At 42.2% G+C, this 17,710-nt stretch overlaps 1 protein-coding gene across 2 annotated transcripts; it reads right to left on the bottom strand.

Annotated features, from left to right (window-relative positions):
* Window positions 1-944: 944 nt before the first annotated feature.
* On the bottom strand, window positions 945-17,353 carry unc93b1 (unc-93 homolog B1, TLR signaling regulator). Of its 2 annotated transcripts, none has more exons than XM_003215050.4 (12): window positions 17,220-17,353; window positions 15,882-15,982; window positions 12,389-12,530; window positions 10,209-10,362; window positions 9,760-9,921; window positions 8,140-8,269; window positions 7,900-7,993; window positions 7,316-7,440; window positions 6,062-6,244; window positions 5,698-5,971; window positions 4,485-4,603; window positions 945-2,651 (listed from the first exon to the last, which is right to left on the bottom strand). In XM_003215050.4, the coding sequence occupies exons 1-12, from the start codon at window positions 17,227-17,229 to the stop codon at window positions 2,340-2,342; spliced, it is 1,806 nt and encodes a 601-aa protein (XP_003215098.2). In that variant the 5' UTR covers window positions 17,230-17,353; the 3' UTR covers window positions 945-2,339. The 2 variants fall into 2 exon arrangements, with proteins under 2 accessions (XP_003215098.2, XP_008109787.2); XM_008111580.3 differs by lacking the exon at window positions 17,220-17,353 and adding an exon at window positions 17,063-17,084.
* Window positions 17,354-17,710: the final 357 nt, after the last annotated feature.

Raw genomic sequence — 17,710 nt, 5'->3', positions numbered from 1 at the left:
GGGAGGCTTCATGCAGGAGGAAGAGCACCACTATATTTCATTTTGTCTTGTCCTTGGAAAACTATATACAGTGTTCCCTCACTACTTCGCAGTTCACTTTTCGTGGATTTTCCAATAAACTCTAAAAGAGTATAATAAATCATAAAAAATTACAATTTACAGCCTAAGGAGGGGAGGAAGGAGAAGCCGAAGGGATAGAAAAGGAGCCCAAGTGGCAATGGGAGGAGAAGGATGCAATTTATCAACACACGATTGGTTGATAAAGACTTAAAATAGTGTATAACTACTAAAATAATGTATAAATATTAAAATAAATATAGTGTCCCTACTTCGCGGAGTTTCACTTATTGCAGGTGGTCCTGGAACACTAACCCCCACGATAAGTGAGGGAACACAGTATCCTTCTTATGGTGAACTATACATCCCTTTTTATTAGGGGCGGGGGTAGCTGTGTTTGATAAGGTGCAGTGCTGTAGAAAAGATCCCACAGATCTGGATCTGGTTTAGAGGAAAAATTGTTTTTCCTAGTGGCAATCTCTTCTCACTTCATCTGTCCCCAGTCCTCCATTGCACTGAAAGAAGTGGTTTTAAATATCACAATGTTTCTATTGCAATAAATAGTTTAAAAGATCATGGGGTTACCACTGAAAGAAGTGATTGAAAAAAGCATGGTGGTCCCCATTGAAAGAAGTGATTTAAAGATCATGTGTTCCATTTCTCTGTTTACTGTGCTCTCCTTGTTTTTGCTCTTATATTGTTGTTTTTTTCTTATATTACAATATCAGATTTATTTTAAAAAATTAACTTCATATAATGGTCACACTCTTATTATTTTGGGCAAAACTTTTTTGGCATAAAATATGTGATAATTGTGTGGTGAAATAGGTTTCTTAGGTATGACTCCAGGGAGAAAGAAGACGTCACATAAAAACTACGGCCACCTGTATGTGAAAATATACTGAAATTTTATTGCCAGTTTTTCCTACAATAAAAAAGCGAGATAATTTCACCAGAGAAGACAAAGAACTTTATTCCGTGATGGTGAACGGAGGGAAAAGTCTTCATTTCCTACTGCCGAGGTCCCGACTTCAGGGATGGCAGCCACCCCACACTCTTATCTCATTTTCTCCTGTCTTCTGTCATTGGGTAACAGTTGACTCCAGAACATGCATTTTTTGCTCTGTTTTCCTATGCTGCCACAATGGAATCTCACAGACTACAACTGGAAGTGACCTTATATCATGTGATGGCCTCAGTGAGACTCAGTTTTGGCAATGCAGAGAAACGGAGTAAAGACTGCGTAGGATGAAGTCCAAAAACAGTGTAGGCACTGCACACTGTGTGACCTGCGATGCTCATATTCATTGAATACAAAAACAGTGGGAGAATGTCCTTTTGTGCAGGTGTGACTTTGGGTGGGGGAAATGTGTGGCCAATCTCAGTGGCTGAGGGTGGCAAGCAATGGGAGCAAATGAGGGTAGGAAACAGTACACTGAAACAGAATTATTTTGAAGGAGTGGATCCAGCTTTGGGTTGGAAAGGCTCCGACTGGGTATGAACTCTTGTCAGCAGAAAGGTACTAACTGGGATCCGGGTTCTGGATTGGAATTCTCCTCTAGGCCAAAGCTGGAAACAGGTTTCATCATTCATAACTGCACCATCTCACTGTAGACTTCACATTTGCTGAAAGGTGGCAGCAGATGAGCAGCAATAACAGATGCCATGGGCACTGTTTGTGCAAAATTTAGTTGCAGACTTGGCCATACCACCTTCCTGCTTTTTTTTTCTCCTTGGAGTCAAGGAAGCCTATGAGGTTTGCTGCCATCTCCCTTCTGACCTTCACCACTCTACATTACAAGTACCTCTACTGCATTCCAAAATCTGAAAAAAATCTCAAATACAGAATGTTTCTAGTCCTGAGCATTTCAGATAAGGGATACTCAACCTGTAGCAAGTTAAAAGCAATTTAGTTACCACTAATACTGAATTACTTTTTTTGACAACAAGGGCATGAGGAAATTACATAAAAAAATTCTTGATACTCCGGTGCAGTCATATTATTCACATTACATAATGGGAACAATACTATTGGATTGGAGTACCAATAAATTTTTGCGTGTATCCATAAAATTATTTTTGAAGGGCATTTTCAGAGGGATCTTGAGATCAAATTTTCAGGTTTGGTGTCAGCTTGTTATGAATCCTGAATTTTGTAAAACAACTAACAAAAATTGATGAAAAAGTAAAAGACATAAAACAAGCAGTCCTTTAAATATTACAATGCATTGATGGGAATGAATTATTTTTTAAAACCGTAATGTGCCAAGTTGTGGTAAAACTTAACCAGCATTATCTCCAATCTCTTCCCCAAGGGCCTGCTCATAGGCACATCTGTTCCTGCGCCGAGGCTGGTCCTGCTGGTCATTGGGTGCCTCTCCCTCCGAGGAGTCACTCTCCTTCCCCTCGTCCTCCTTCTCCGGGTCTGACTCATCAGAGTTCTCTTCTTCCAAGTAGCGGAAGCCCCGCATCTTGTGCCGTGGTTTGGGGATCTTGGGAAGGCGGTGTGGGATAAACTGGGCTACTTTATGTTCCATCCACAGGTAGGCTAAAACTGCAGCTACCAGTGTAAGTAACAAGATGGACAATTTAGCCTGGAAGAAAGAGATTCCATTGGTTACAAAACTTAAAAAAATAACATAGAACTAGAGATATCAATTGTTCTCTCATTTACTTCCAGCTACTTCTCCTGAGGAGGTGGCAAGGTGTGGCTCTCCAGATGTTGTTTGATTTCAGTTCCTATTGGCTCTAGCCAACATTGCATATAGGGAGGAATAATGGGAGCTGCAATCCAACATCCTGCAAACCATGTTTCACTCTCCCATTCTTTTCTTCTTTTACTTCCAAGTACAGCCAGCCCTCCATATTCATTGTAATTAGGGGCAAAGGACCCCACATGAAAGTGAAAATGGAATAAACAGGTTGCTTTTTTTTCACTTGAGAAAACATCTATCTAGGAATTTCTAGGTCCTCTAGCACAACTCAGTGATCAGTTTCCAGAAAGCTGACCACATAATCACACTGGAGAACTTAGAAATTCCTAGAAATGTTCTCTTTGATGATATCTAGGTCTTCCAGCTTGACTGAAGGAAGCTGGACACAGTCACACTGGAGGACCTATAGCATTTTAATCAAACCAGTGAATAATTAAATCCACCAAAGTGAAACCTGAAAATGTGAAAGGTAAATACCACTAATAGCTTAGAATGTCTTTCTAAGAACCTAATCACACTAGAGCTTGGATCCACTTTAAATCCACTTCAAATCCACTTTAGGGAGAGGGCTTTAAACAGCTCAGCCAGATAGGTCCTGGGCCTCACAAAACTACAAACCCCAGAATTCTGCAGGAGGCAGAAACCAGATTTAAAGTGGATTCATGCTATAGTGTGATGAGACAATTAGCCACATTCTAATTCTGTGGTTTTTATTGTTTCAGATTTATGTATTATTTATATGCGGCACTGTATTTTGTTGGCCATCCCGAGTCCCTTTGGGGAGATGGTAGCAGGGTAGAAATTATTATTATTATTATTATTATTATTATTATTATTATTATGTTTCACCCTTTCTGGGCCAGTGGGATTTTTTTGTCTGAAAGTTGTCCTCATGTTCTGCCTGCTGGTGAATGCAGCTTGCTTTAAAGCAGGGGTCCCCAAACTTTTTAAACAGGGGGCCAGATCATGGTCCCTCAGACTGTTGGAGGGCCGGACTATAGTTTTTTTTTAACCTATCCTATTCACACTGCACATATCTTATTTTGAGTAAAAAACAAAACAAAACTGGAACAAATGCAGTCTCAATGTTAATCATAATCATAATAAAATAATAAAGAAGGTTGGAAGAGACTCCTTGGGCCATTTTGTCCAACCCCCTTCTGCTTTGTGCACCAAAAGCACAAGCAAAGCACCCCTAACAGATGGCCACACAGCCTCAATGTTGTTAGTAATAATAATAATAATAATAATAATAATAATAATAATAATACATCACACAGTCCTAAATGCTTTGGAAGTGTTTGAATTGTGATTTTGTGATACAAAATCCAGCTTATATAGCTCGTTTGCTGTGTTATACTGTGTCTTTGTGTCAATAATAATAATAATAATAATAATAACAACAGATGGTTGGGAGCGACCCCTTGGGACATCCAGTCCAACTCCTTTCTGCCTTTGTACACCAAAAGCACTAGCAAAGCACCCCTTAATAATTAATAATTAATAAAATAATAATTAAAGTATCATTATAAACAAGCAAAGCTTTGGAAGGCATGCACTCGGTGGTGGAGGAGGGAGCCACCGCTGTGCGGGCCAGATAAATTGCTTCGATGGGCCGCATGTGGCCCCTGGGCCATAGTTTGGGGACCCCTGCTTTAAAGTATGTGAGAATTCCACTCGGTTGAAGACTCCCACCTCAATCCTGGTCCTCACCTTCATAGGCAGTGAAGACCACAGATAAACAACAAAGATGGCCAGGGCTTGCCACCAGTGGTAGATGGTGAAGATGAAGTCCTGCCTCTCTTTGTCTTCATAGAGCATCCCCAGCAGTGCTGGAAAAAAAAAGGAGAGACGTGATCAGATTCAAGGATGGATTGTCTCTCTTGCTCTTTTCACTGAGTTGAGCTTAGCAAAGTTGACTTTTGGAGCCACAATTCCCATAGCAACCTAGCCGGTATGGCCAGTGATATGCTGGGAGCAGCAGTACAAAACATGACTTTGCCAAGCTGTGATAGTGACCCAGTACTAACCAATTGGAAAGATGTTGAGACAAGTTTGGTGGAAAGAACAGCAACCGTAAAAAAAAAAACCCAAAATGCAAACACACCTTTGGGAATGTCTTTTTGGCAGTCTAGATTTACTAGTGTGGAGAGATTACTCAGAAACACATATATGTATAAGCAAGAGAAAAGCACCTGTTGAACTTTTTAAAGGAATAAAGAGTCAACCATCTATTAAAGCGCAGAGTTGTCTCCTTTTTGTTTCTTGCTTATACACATACTTTTCAGTATTTTTGTGCAAGGAATCAATGACACAGTTAATGAAGATATATCGATTTGATTTACTTTCTTGTCTGAGCTCTGAGAAACTTCCAGATTTGGTGACATTTATGCAAGCATTCTATTATAGTAGAACCTCAAAATCCACAAAACAGATTCAAATGAAAATGACCATTTAGAGACCAAACATTTGGAATTAAAGGCATCTCTGAGTATATGGCCAACTCAGGGTTTTTTTCCAGTTCCAGAAATTATCTCAACAGTTCACCTGCAATCTTACTCTTGATTTTAATATGCAAACCTATTTCTACCCAAACAGTATCTGTTCAACTTAACATGAAGTGTGGACTTTGCTTCACTGATACTGACAGTTCCCTCAGTGTGTGTGTGTATGTTGTTGTTTTTTTTGTATTTGTAACACATCATCCAGAAAACTCTTGGATATTCTACTGTAAACCATCTAGAGATCTACCAGTAAATTCTGATCTGGACCTTTGCTCCTATTCTTCTCCAGACCGATGGTCTGATGTTGTAAGCTGTTACCTTTTCTATAAACAAGAATAGAGGTGAGAAGAAGATAGATAAGAAGGAACGTAGGAAGGGACATGTCTCAAGATTTCTGACACAGATGGGTATTATTGGCTCACCACTAAGGCCGGCCTTGTTGAGGGCACTGCCAAGGCCCCAGAGTGCAGCAACAAGGTAGAGAAAAGAGGCTTCGCCCAAGCTTCGGGGCTGAGGCTCCCAGAAGAAGAGTGCGATCAAGAGGGCACCATGGACAAAAGCACCCGCAAGTAGAGGAATCTGGCGTGGCAGGCACATCATGGAGAGCATCAGGATGGAGCAAACGGCTGCCGACAGTCCGTATGCCATCAGAATGAATGCCATGTGCTCCAGTCCAATGGAGCAGACACCATAGTTCTGGATAGGCAGAGAAAGGAGTGTTAGTTAGCCTGTCCCCATCACATCCCCAGCCCATCCTGTCTCCCAAACTTAGAGGAGTCCATGTACCAAGGTAAAATCATTGCTTAAGAAGATCACTTCAAAGCCACTGTATATAAAGAAGAGGAAGAGGTGGCGCAGGCGGTAGTCTCGCATGTGCTTGAAAGGCAGCTGGAAGATGTTACCCCAACCAATGCTGCGTAAATCAATCTCCTCAGTGGGGCGATAGGCTGAGCCACACAGAATCAATACCTGGGAAAACAGAAAGCCAGAGACTTTAGGAACACAGGCAATACCAGAGCAGACTTTGCTTATAATGTACATTTCCTGACTTGTTTCCACTTTTAGAGGTGATTTTTAGATTTTGCTAATTTGAATAGTTATAATGTGGGATTTAATTGCATGCTATACGCACAGTTAGTCATCCTGACGTCCTATGATTAGGTGTCGGATATACAGTACACCAAAATAATTATAGCAATGATGATGTTTAAGCAGACTTTTAATAGGCAAACAGAGGAGCTTCTTATTGGGATGCTTTATTTATTTTTTGAAACTTGTATATGTTTTAAAATTATTTTATACTGTTTTACGTGATGATTTCAATTTTTCAATTTTTTATTGTGAATTTTTTTTAATTTACTTTCTCTGGGAGCTGACATGGCCCCATTCTGGGGGAAAGGCAACATACAAATGAAATTAACAAAATGCATACTAAATAAATACAGTGGGCCCCTGGAACCCTTGGGGCTTGGTTTCGGTTCCAGAACACACTATGTAGATACCAAAATCTGTAAATGCCCAAGTCTTATTATAGACAGTTGTATAGTAAATTGAAGCCCCTTGTATAAAATGACAACATCAAGATTTGCTTTTGGGGGATTGAAAAAAAGAACATTTAATGCCATGGATGGTGGAATCTGGTGAAAGTTTAGTTTAATTCATTGATGTTAGGTTTCATTTACTGATGTTAGGTTTCAATATTATGTTAGGTCTTAATATTATTTTCATATGTGGGGTTTTCCAGGATGTTAGGTCAGAATCTGAGTCCCCCTGGGGAGATAGGGCAGAATACAAATAAAGTTTATCATCATCATCATCAGTGGATGCAGAATCTGTGGATATCGAGGGCTGATTGTAATGACAATAGCAATGTAACCATGATGATGATGGGGTGGATAACATCAGTTTCACAGTCCTTCACAAAACCAATAACCTCTCTGCCAGTTGTAAAAATGGTTGATTGTCACCGGGTAGAAAATAAACTGTGGTAAGAACAACCAGTACTGAGTTAAGTATTGCACTTTTCCTATCTATTCTTACCAGGAGCATGGAGAGGAAGGCCACTCCCATGAGTACACTCTCCACAGTGATGAGTTCGCTGCTACGTGGAAGTTTCTGCAGAACTGTGGTGTTGAACCCTGTGAAGATCCCATGGCTTCTGGTACCTGAGGAGAACATAATGCTAAGGAGGTGTGGAAATGGTCCCTGGATATTATCATAAAATAATAAAACATTATTTGTATACCGCCCTATCTCCACGGACTCAAACAAATTGCAACAGGATAGACCACATCCAGCAATATAAAAGCAACCTAGATTAAATTTCATAACAGACAGAATAATCAACAATGAAAACTTAAATGACCCATACAACCATAACCCTTAATATAAATTCAAGACTAGATAAAAACATCTAAGAACCATAGCTAAAACCTTATAAAAGATGACATTATATGCAGCAACCACCAGGCTGAAGTCAGTTCCAGTCTCTAGATAAGATGTAACATATCTAGGTGATGGTGTAAGTCAGGCATGTTAAAGCTATATGAGAGGTTTCAAAGGCTGAAGCCTCCAAGAGGAACACCCACCCTGCCAAGACTGCAGCCATTTCCAAGGATACTCACCACAGTGCTCTACGTTAAAGAGTGTATGGTTCAGGTCATAAAGGTAACCCTTTAGGAAGAAAAGCATGGGGAACTGGGCACAGACAAAACACAGCTGGAAAAGATCAATGGGAGAAAATGTCAAGCAAGTGAACCATGAAAGCCAAACTTTGGGAGGGAGGTGTCTCTGAACCTTCACTCCCTCCACTGGACCATTTCTGCTTCCTCCTCCCCACAACATGACCGTAGCAGAGCTCTCACATAAAAGACACCATAGAAGACAGTCTGGAAGACAATGATGTAGGAGTTGTAAGCTCCACGTGGGGCCCGTTTCTGTTCCTGGACATGCTCCAATTTGTAGTTCGCATATTCATAGTATTTCTGAGCCATCCTGGGGAAGAGAGTAGCACAAAAAGCCCGGTCATGGATAATGCTAGCCCTCAAACAGAACCGTTTCCGAAATGGGCAACTGCACTGTGTTGTTTTTTTCTATCTACGGCACTCTTTAGGGGTAGCATAAGCTGCCAAAACTCAAAAAAGAAACAAAGGAAGTAACCAAAGGATTAATTCTCATTTTGAAAAACACAGATTCTTTTTTAAAATGTTAAGTTGTGCAGGGGCATGCATCTTTTTTGCTTGAGACACACCTCAGGGCTGCCAGAAAACCTTGTTATTGTTGTTGTTTTGTCCAGGGGGAGCACTCTGCTATAGGACACAGTTTGCCCATTTCTGCTTTAAATCAAGGGGGAAAAAAACCTTCCTGGGTTCCTGTTTTGTACCCTGGGACCCACTACAGGCAACCCTACTCCTGAAAAATGGAAATGGACAGAAGCCCATTTCTAGTTTCCTCTGTCAATGAACAAAAGAAGGAATTTGAGAGCAGGAGAGGAAATGACCTTGTTTTAAAGTACAATTGCACCCCTGAAAATTTCCAGACACATCTCCTTTAATCGGGGAAAAATAGGGGTGAGTGTGTATCTGAGGGGTGGGAGACTGTACCAAAAAGAAACAGGTATGTTTCTGTACACCTCTGTTTTAAAAATTGGTAAAACGTTATTTTGCAATTGGAAACTTCCATGAAATACTTCCACCAGGCTGGGATAGTGCATCCAAAATACAGTAGAGTCTCAATTATCCAAGCCTCGCTTATCCAAGCCTCTGGATAATCCAAGCCATTTTTGTAGTCAATGTTTTCAATATATCGTGATATTTTGGTGCTAAATTCATAAATACAGTAATTACAACATAACATTACTGCGTATTGAACTACTTTTTCTGCCAAATTTGTTGTATAACATGAGGTTTTGGTGCTTAATTTGTAAAATCATAACCTAATTTGATGTTTAATATGCTTTTCCTTAATCCCTCCTTATTATTCAAGATATTCGCTTATCCAAGCTTCTGCAGGCCCGTTTAGCTTGGATAAGTGAGACTCTACTGTATGTGAAATCTGGTCAGATGAGTGTCTCAATACAAATGCCATTCAAAATGCCACTGACTGTACATATGTGCCATCACGTTGATTGACAACTCATGGTTGACATCCAGGTACTAACCTGGCTTGAACCTACTTAATATTCAATGTCTAATGAGGTCTTGTGCCTTCATAGTGTTTAGGCTCTCATGTACAATACTGGTGACAAGGGAGCTCAACCTGCTAAATAGGGTCAGGCCTGGTTAATACTTAGTTGGGAGACCACCAAGGAATACCAGGTGCTGTAGACTCAATTCAAAGGATTCACCTCTGAATACCCCTTGCTTTTGAAATTCATGGGCTTGCCATAAGTCAATAGCTGTCTTGGAAGAGTATAGGATGGATGATATGTAGAGAGCCAGGCAAGTGGCGTTTCTTCTCCCAGACTGGCTCCTGTAGTAACTCACCGAGTGATGTAGTTTCCCATGGAGGCCCAGAGAGGGACAATGGCAGCTCCAATTGCCACAGCAGATGGCACCAAGGTATAGTAACGCTCCCAATAATTGGTAGAGACAAAGAGTGCGTAAATTCCCACAGCCAAAAATAGCATCCATTTAGTCCCGAAGAATCTGGAAAAGACAGAAAGCGAATCCAGTAGAATGCTTGGGATTATGGATCATTGAAGGTCTGGCTACTTCAGGGAGCAGGCTTCCTAATTCTTCACCTTTAAAAAAAGAAATATTTCTATCCATGTCCTCAGAGAGGTGGTGGGAAGTCAAGCTTGAGAAATTTGTTTTTCGAACTAATGCTCCCAGAATTTTCCTAACATCATGACTAGGGATTCTGGGAGCTGTAATTCAGAGCCTAACTTTTCTGAACTCTATCACAATCAACAGCAGGGAGGACAGAGCAGTACCTGATGAGAAGTGGAGTATACAGAAGTGCAACAACTGGGGTGACATTGATGCCCATCAGCATCTTGCTGTCAATGTTCTGCAACCCCAGGTTGCTGTATTTCACTTCCCGATAGGTTTCATCATAGTGGAGGATGAGCTGCATCTGCAGCAGGCCTGTAGGGAAAGATCAGGGAAACAAAAGGAATTGACAATCAGAATTAACAGTGCTTCTTACAAGCAAGTTCCCAGTTCAGATACAGATAGCTGCTCAAATGAGCGAGAGAGAGAGAACACATATGTTTTCATCTCTAAAGGGCAGCAATCTTAAATACTGCTTTAATAGGACTCTTTTGCCTATGTCCTCCAAGAGACTCTGCACCATGCTAAACTCCCACCAACTTGTTGTGAATGTAAATTACCCAAGTTACAGTTTCCAACAGTTGGCCAGTTTCCATATGTTTCCATGACCTTTGAAACTGAGTTCATCTGCAAGGTAGTAGGTAAAGGTTTTCCCCTGACATTAAGTTTAGTCTTGTCCGACTCGGGGTTGGTGCTCATCTCCACTTCTAAGCCATTTCTAAGCCAAAGAGCCAGTCTTGTCCGTAGACATCTCCAAGGTCATGTGGCCAGCATGACTGCATGGAGCACCGTTACTTTCCTGCCAAAGCGGTCTTTCTTTAGAGAGACCATTCCAAAATAAACTTGTTCCATCACCAATACAACATATTTTTTATCTGCTACATTACATTTTTGACCCATGTTCAACTTGTGGTCTAAGATTCCTAGATGACTTTCACATGTATTGTTGTCAAGACATGTATCACTGTATCTCTACATTTCATTTCCTTCTGCCTAAGTGTAATGCCTTACATACCATATCTCCCTGTTGAAATCCATTATGTCGGTTTGGTCCAGCTCTCTATTCTGATAAGGTTATTTTGGATTCTCGACACTGTCCTCTGGGGTATTAACTACTCCTCTCAATTTAGTGTCATCTGTAGATTTGATAAGCATGCCTTCTATTTCATCATTACTGAAAAAGAAGCTGAACAGCATTGGGTCCAGAGCAGAACCATGTAGCACCCCACTGGTCACGTTTCTACAGGATGAAGAAGATCCACCAATAAACACCCTTTGGGTTCGGCCTGTTAACCAATTACAATAGTCTTTTCTAGTCCACGTGAATCAATCCAAAACTAGTGTTCCGATAAATCACACAACCACTATTTTAGTAAAGCTTTCTATTCAGCAACTTCCTGGTAGTTGCTGAACTTAGAAACATTACGTAATGGGCTACAGTTCCCAGAATACAGCAAGCATGCAGGCAAGTAAGCAGGCTCACTTCTTGCACAGCTAGTATGGAAAGCAAGAGCACTGGCTGTTTTTCCACTTAAACATGTGAACCTGCAGATGTTGTTGAAGGACAGCTCTCTTCAGCCCCCCATCAACATAGTAAAATAAATGGGAAGAAATTATGGAACTGTAACATTTGGGATGCTATAAGTTTACTTCCTCTGACCTAGAGGGATGCTTGCCTCTACAGACAAGTGAGAACTTCATGAACATCAACAGAAAGAAGTGTTCAAGGTAACAATAGGTTGTGCCAGCTCCACTGGCTACCAGTTTGCTACCGAGCACAATTCAAAGTGCTGGCTTTAGCCTAGAGCCTTAAATGGTTGCGGCCCAGCTTACCCGTCCGAACATATATCTTCCTATGAACCATCTAGGAAATTAAGATCATTGGGGAAGGCCCTGCTCTCAGCCCCACCACCTTTGCAGGTGCATCTGGTGGGAACGAGAGGCAGGGCCTTCTCAGTGGTGGCCCCATGGCTCCCCAGTGATATTTGAGCAGCTCCCGCCCTATTGCCCTTCAGAAGGAAAGTGAAAACCTGACTCTGGGGTCAAGCCTTTGGAAATTAACTACAGTGCAATAATAACTACAAAATATGTGCAATGATTCTTGGAATGGCCCCGGATTACAATTATGGATGGTGTGATTTTAATAGTGATTATAATGTTTATATGTATTAACGTGCATTTTAACTCTAATTTTTAAATTTTAACTTAAATGTATTTAATTTGTTGTCTAAAGGCATCAAATAGTTTCCATATGTAAAGTTGCTTTGAGTCCCCTTCTGGGTAAAGAAAGGCAGGATATAAATAAAGTAAATAAATAAATAAACAAACAGGTAGAGCATACCTAAAAAGACCCCGTAGATCAGCATCCCCCCAATGCTGGCTGCCAAAAGATTCTTGATAACACCTAGGCGTTTCCGTCGGAAGTACTTCCGCTCCTCCTCTTCTTCATTGTACTCGCCATGGGCTCCCACAAACTCCTCCAACTGGAGACAGAAACATCATAGATTGGATTCAAAGGAGCTCTGTTGCAAATGATCAAAACACAGAGCCAGCATGCCACATTCTTAAAAAGTCAAGAGGAAGAGGAAATGTAATTTCTCCTTGTATATGATCCAAGAAAGCATGATCTCTGGTAGCCCCAACAAAAATTGGTTGGCCAACTGTTGAGGGGTTACCTCATACCCCAAACAGAGCCTAAACATTTATGACCATAACAACCTGACTATGATTATGAGTATGCCTACTTATTCATGTCCTAGATGGAAGACTGTGAGTTTATTCTTTTCACCCATTACAAAGAAAGGCAACCAAAGATCAAAGGTTGCTTCATTGAGAGGACTGGCTGCTGTTTGGGGGGGGGGGGGGGGTCTCTTTGGCATCTGCTAAACTTCTGCATACAGTCCTAACTGCATCAGTAATTGTAATTACAGTTAATTAAAGATACTGGACAGCATTTTATACTCAGGAATGCTTAATCCCTTTCCCTTACAACAGTGGTTCTCAACCTGTGGGTGAGAACCAGGTGTTTTGGCCTACAACTCCCAGTCAATTTACCAGCTGTTAGGATTTCTGGGAGCTGAAGGCCAAAACATCTGGGGACCCACAGGTTCAGAACCACTGCCCTGCAAGCTCATTAATATTTGTATTTTATTTCGCACTTTTTAAAAGACATCGTGATCAAGACTTGGTTACTCAAGTGATTTGTTAATGTTTCACACTTACCCTTTTCTCTCCTGTACAGTGTGTTTTTGGCATCACAAACACTACAGAGACTACCCAACTGACACCAGGACATTTGCTCTTGTATCCTACATAGCACTATGCATCAATGCAAGAGACATCCCAGCTGTTTGAATATTGCTTCCCCCACTCAATGAAAAGATTTGTTACGGGAAATGCATGATACCTCCATCTAAAATGCAGCACCTTTGAGGGGGAAGATCTCCAAGTTCTTTTCAATGTTTGGGAAAACAAGTTTGACTGTGAACAATGCTCAAATAGTCCAGCATCACAGGTAAGAGTATGAGCCGAGGTGGCGCAATGGGTTAAAACCCTTGTGCTGACAAGACTGCTGGCCTAAAGGCTGAGTTGTTGACCTGAAGGTTGCCAGTTTCAATCCGCAAGATGGGGTGAGCGCCTGTCTGTCAGCTCTAGATTGCGGGGACATGAGGGGAGCCTTCCAGCAGGATGGTAACACATCCGGGTGTCCCCTGAGCAACGTCTCTGCAGACAGCCAATTCGCTCACACCAGAAGCAACTTGCAGTACTCAAGTCGCTTCTGACATGATTTTTTTAAAAAAACGTAAGAGTGCCATGACACTGTAGACTCAATGCAGTTTGACGCTACTTTAACTGCCATGGCTCAATGCTATGGGATAGTGGGACTTGTAGTTTTATGAAGCATGAGCACTCCTTGGCAGAGAAAGCTGAAGACCTTGCAAAACTACAGCTCCCATGATTCCAGAGCATTGAGCCATGGCAGTTCATGGTGCCAAACTGCAATAACTCTATAGCGTAGAGCAATGGTTCTCAACCTTTGGGTCCCCTGATGTTTTGGCCTTCAACTCCCAGAAATCCTAACAGCTGGTGAACTGGCTGGGATTTTTGGGAGTTGCAGGCAAAAACACCTGGGACCTACAGGTTGCGAACCACTGCTGTAGATGCACCCTAAGAAAGGACCTGAAGCTTTCACTCCATTCCAGAAAAATGGGAACTAATGTATTTTGTGGTTACATTAAAAATAAAATTGCACTTTGAACTGACAACAAGATTTACTTCCTCTCGCATACACACATACAGTATGCAATCACATCATAATTTCAAGAGTTTGGGAAAGTTCTCCTCAGCCATACTGCCATTAAAACTAACTGTTTTAATATTATGTTTTATTATTTATTATTGCACATGGCATTGAATGTTTGTCATTTTTGTGTTGTCAAAGTTGTTGTCAACTGCTGGGTTGTTGTGAGTTTTCTGGGCTGAAAACGGAGGAATTTCAGACATGAATCAATCAGGGGCAGCTAACAACTCTGAACAAAGGATTCCCTGAAGCAGGAAGAAGCCAGGACATGAAGCTGGCAAGGCCATTAATGCTAATAAAGGTGATTAATTACAACATTCACACTTGCCTCCAACAGACAAGAGTTCTTTCTCCCACCCTGGACCTTCCACCTTCCTTGCTTAGTTTTTCCAGTATACCTCACAACTTCTGAGAATGCCTGCCATAGATGTGGGTGAAATGTCTGGAGCATGGTCATAAGTAAAGGTAAAGGTTTTCCCCTGACGTTAAGTCCAGTCGTGACCGATTCTGGGGGCTGGTGCTCATCTCCATTTCTAAGCCGAAGAGCCAGCGTTGTCCGTAGACACTTCCAAGGTCATGTGGCCGGCATGACTGCATGAAGTGCCGTTACCTTCCTGCCGGAGCGGTACCTATTGAACTACTCACATTTGCATGTTTTCGAGCTGCTAGGTTGGCAGGAGCTGGGGCTAACAGCGGACGCTCATTCTGCTCCCAGGATTTGAACCTGGGACCTTTCGGTCTGCAAGTTCAGCAGCTCAGCGCTTTAACACACTTCGCCACTACCAGGGGCCCATGGTCATACAGCCTGGAAAACTCACAACAACCCTGTTTGTCATTATTGTTTTTGGAAGCCATCCTGAGTCCCTCTGGGGAGAGTGGGTGGGTTAAAAATAATAATAATAATAATAATAATAATAATAATAATTATTATTATTATTATTATTATTTTATTATGACACAGCAAACAAGATAGATATGCTGGATTTCATATCACAAAATCACAAGTCGAACACTTCCCAAGTGTCTAGGACTGTGTGATGTATTTTCGGATGATGTGCGCAGATCCCAGCAGGGTGGCCTTTTGCAGCTGGCAGATCGTAATTTTGTCAAGGTCTATTGTTTCCAAATGCTGGCTGAGGTCTTTTGGCACGGCACCCAATGTGCCCATCACCACTGGGACCACCTAATAATAATAATAATAATAATAATAATAATAATAATAATAATAATTGTTATTATCATTTAAGAACAGGAGCCTTGAAGCGTCCATTTTCCATGCTCTGGAGAAGCATCTACACTATAGAATGAATGCAGTCTGACACTTTAACTGCCATGGCTCAATGCTATGAAACCATGAGCAATATAGTTTGTCTATATCCTTAGATTTCTTTGCTTTAGATGGCTGGTGCCTCAACCAAACCCCAACTCCCAGGATTCCATAGCTTGAGTTGTGGCTGCAAAAGTAGTGTCATCTGTATTCATTCTACAGTCTAGGGGCAGCCTGAGTTTGCGGTGGGTAGGGATCATCTCTGACCTGGACCTCAGGGCCATTGAGGGCCGGGCCGTTCATCTGACCATCCTCTTCGCCCTCCTGAGTTGCCCCGTTGGCCAATGCTTCTTCATAGACGTTGCCACCTGCAGGAAGATAATGAGGAGGAAACGAAACATAACAAACTAGCTACAGACCAGATAAGAAAATCCAACAAATGCCGCGTTCAGCAAAGGACGAGAGGGATCCTCTCACCTCTGCAGGAGTCTACCATATACCATGCAGCAGTGGACAAGTCTACGTAGGGACCACCAAACACAGCATGGCCCAAACACAAATCAAGAAACACGAAAGGCATTGCAGAGTAACTCAGTCAGAGAAGTCAGCCATAGGAGAGCACTTGATGAACCAGCCTGGGCACAGCATGTTATTTGAGAACACAAAAATGCTGGACCACTCTCACAACCACCATATCAGACTACACAGAGAAGCCACTGAAATCCACAAGCATGTGGACAATTTCAACAGAAAGGAGGAAACTATGAAAATGAACAAAATCTGGCTACCAATAGTTAAAAAAACCCTCTAAAATCAGGACAATAAATAAAGAACTCCACTCAGAAAACAGGGGAATTCCAGACATGAAACAATCAGGGCCAGCTAACACCTCCCAACAAAGGATTTTCCCAGGCAGGAATCAGACAGGCTTTGAAGCTGAAAGACAATGCTAATCAAGGTGATTAATTGCAATATTCACATGTGCCTCTAACAGACAAGAGTTCTTTCTCCCACCCTGTACCTTCCACAGATATATAAACCCCACCTGCCTAGTTTCCAACAGAACACACAAACTCTGAGGATGCCTGCCATAAAGGTAGGCAAAACGTCAGGAGAGAATGCTTCTGGAAGATGGCCAGTAACCCAGAAACATAATACGATTGCTCAACCCCGTTAGACTCCAAACATTTCTAAGCTGGAAAGGGTGCATCTCATCTCCACTGTAGAATGAATGCAGATGGACACCACTTGAACTTCTATAGCTCAATGCTACGGAATCATGGAAGTTGTAGCTTTGCAAGGGCTTCAGCTTTCTCTGCCAAAGAGCGCTGAAGCCTCTCCAAAGGCAGAGAAGGAGAAAAGATCTCGTGAAACTACAAATCCCAGGACTGGCAGTTCAAGTGGTGAACCCAAAGCCTTGATCCTTCTTTAGTACTGTGGAAGCCCACCAAAGAAAGGAACAACGAGCAGGCAAAGCTTCACGTAGAAGGCAGAGGTTTCATTTTAAGGCAGAAGCTAAAATGAAACCGATTGTACGCCTGTTTACAAGGCGGGGGCTCTCGCCTAAATCTGGATTTCCCCAGGTGTGTGTGTGTGTGTCCTCACCTGCTTCCATGGCGCCTTCCTGGTTCTTCTGCCACAGTTACTTTAACTAAAGGCGTCTCTCCCAAAGTGCGGGGGACTCGCGTCGCTTTTTTGGTTCCTCTGGGGATGGGCGGGGAAGAGGAAGGCCAGGAGGGAGGAGGAGGAGGTCCTCCATACCCACGTGTCCACGCAAACACACGGGTACAGACGCATCTGTTGCTGCTTGTCCCCAAGACCCTCAGCTGTCCCTGCCTCCGGGTTTCTTGACAGGACTGGTTCAGAGGCCAGTGCTTTGCTTCCCTCAGAAGCTGAGAGAGTGTGACTTGCCCAAGGTCACCCATTGGGTGCCATGGCCAAGCCAGGACTCGAACCTTGGTCTCTGGTGCCCAAGGGTGGATCTCTAAAGTAAATGCAGTTTGACTCCATTAAAAGGTAAAGGTTTCCCCTGACGTTAAGTCCAGTCATGTCTGACGCTGGGGGTTGGTGCTGATCTCCATTTCTAAGCCGAAGAG

The sequence above is a fragment of the Anolis carolinensis genome, chromosome 1, assembly GCF_035594765.1.
Source record: "Anolis carolinensis isolate JA03-04 chromosome 1, rAnoCar3.1.pri, whole genome shotgun sequence".
Classification (NCBI taxonomy): domain Eukaryota; kingdom Metazoa; phylum Chordata; class Lepidosauria; order Squamata; family Dactyloidae; genus Anolis; species Anolis carolinensis.
Note: the sequence above shows the minus strand (reverse complement) of the source record. Positions and strands in the feature narration are given on the sequence as shown.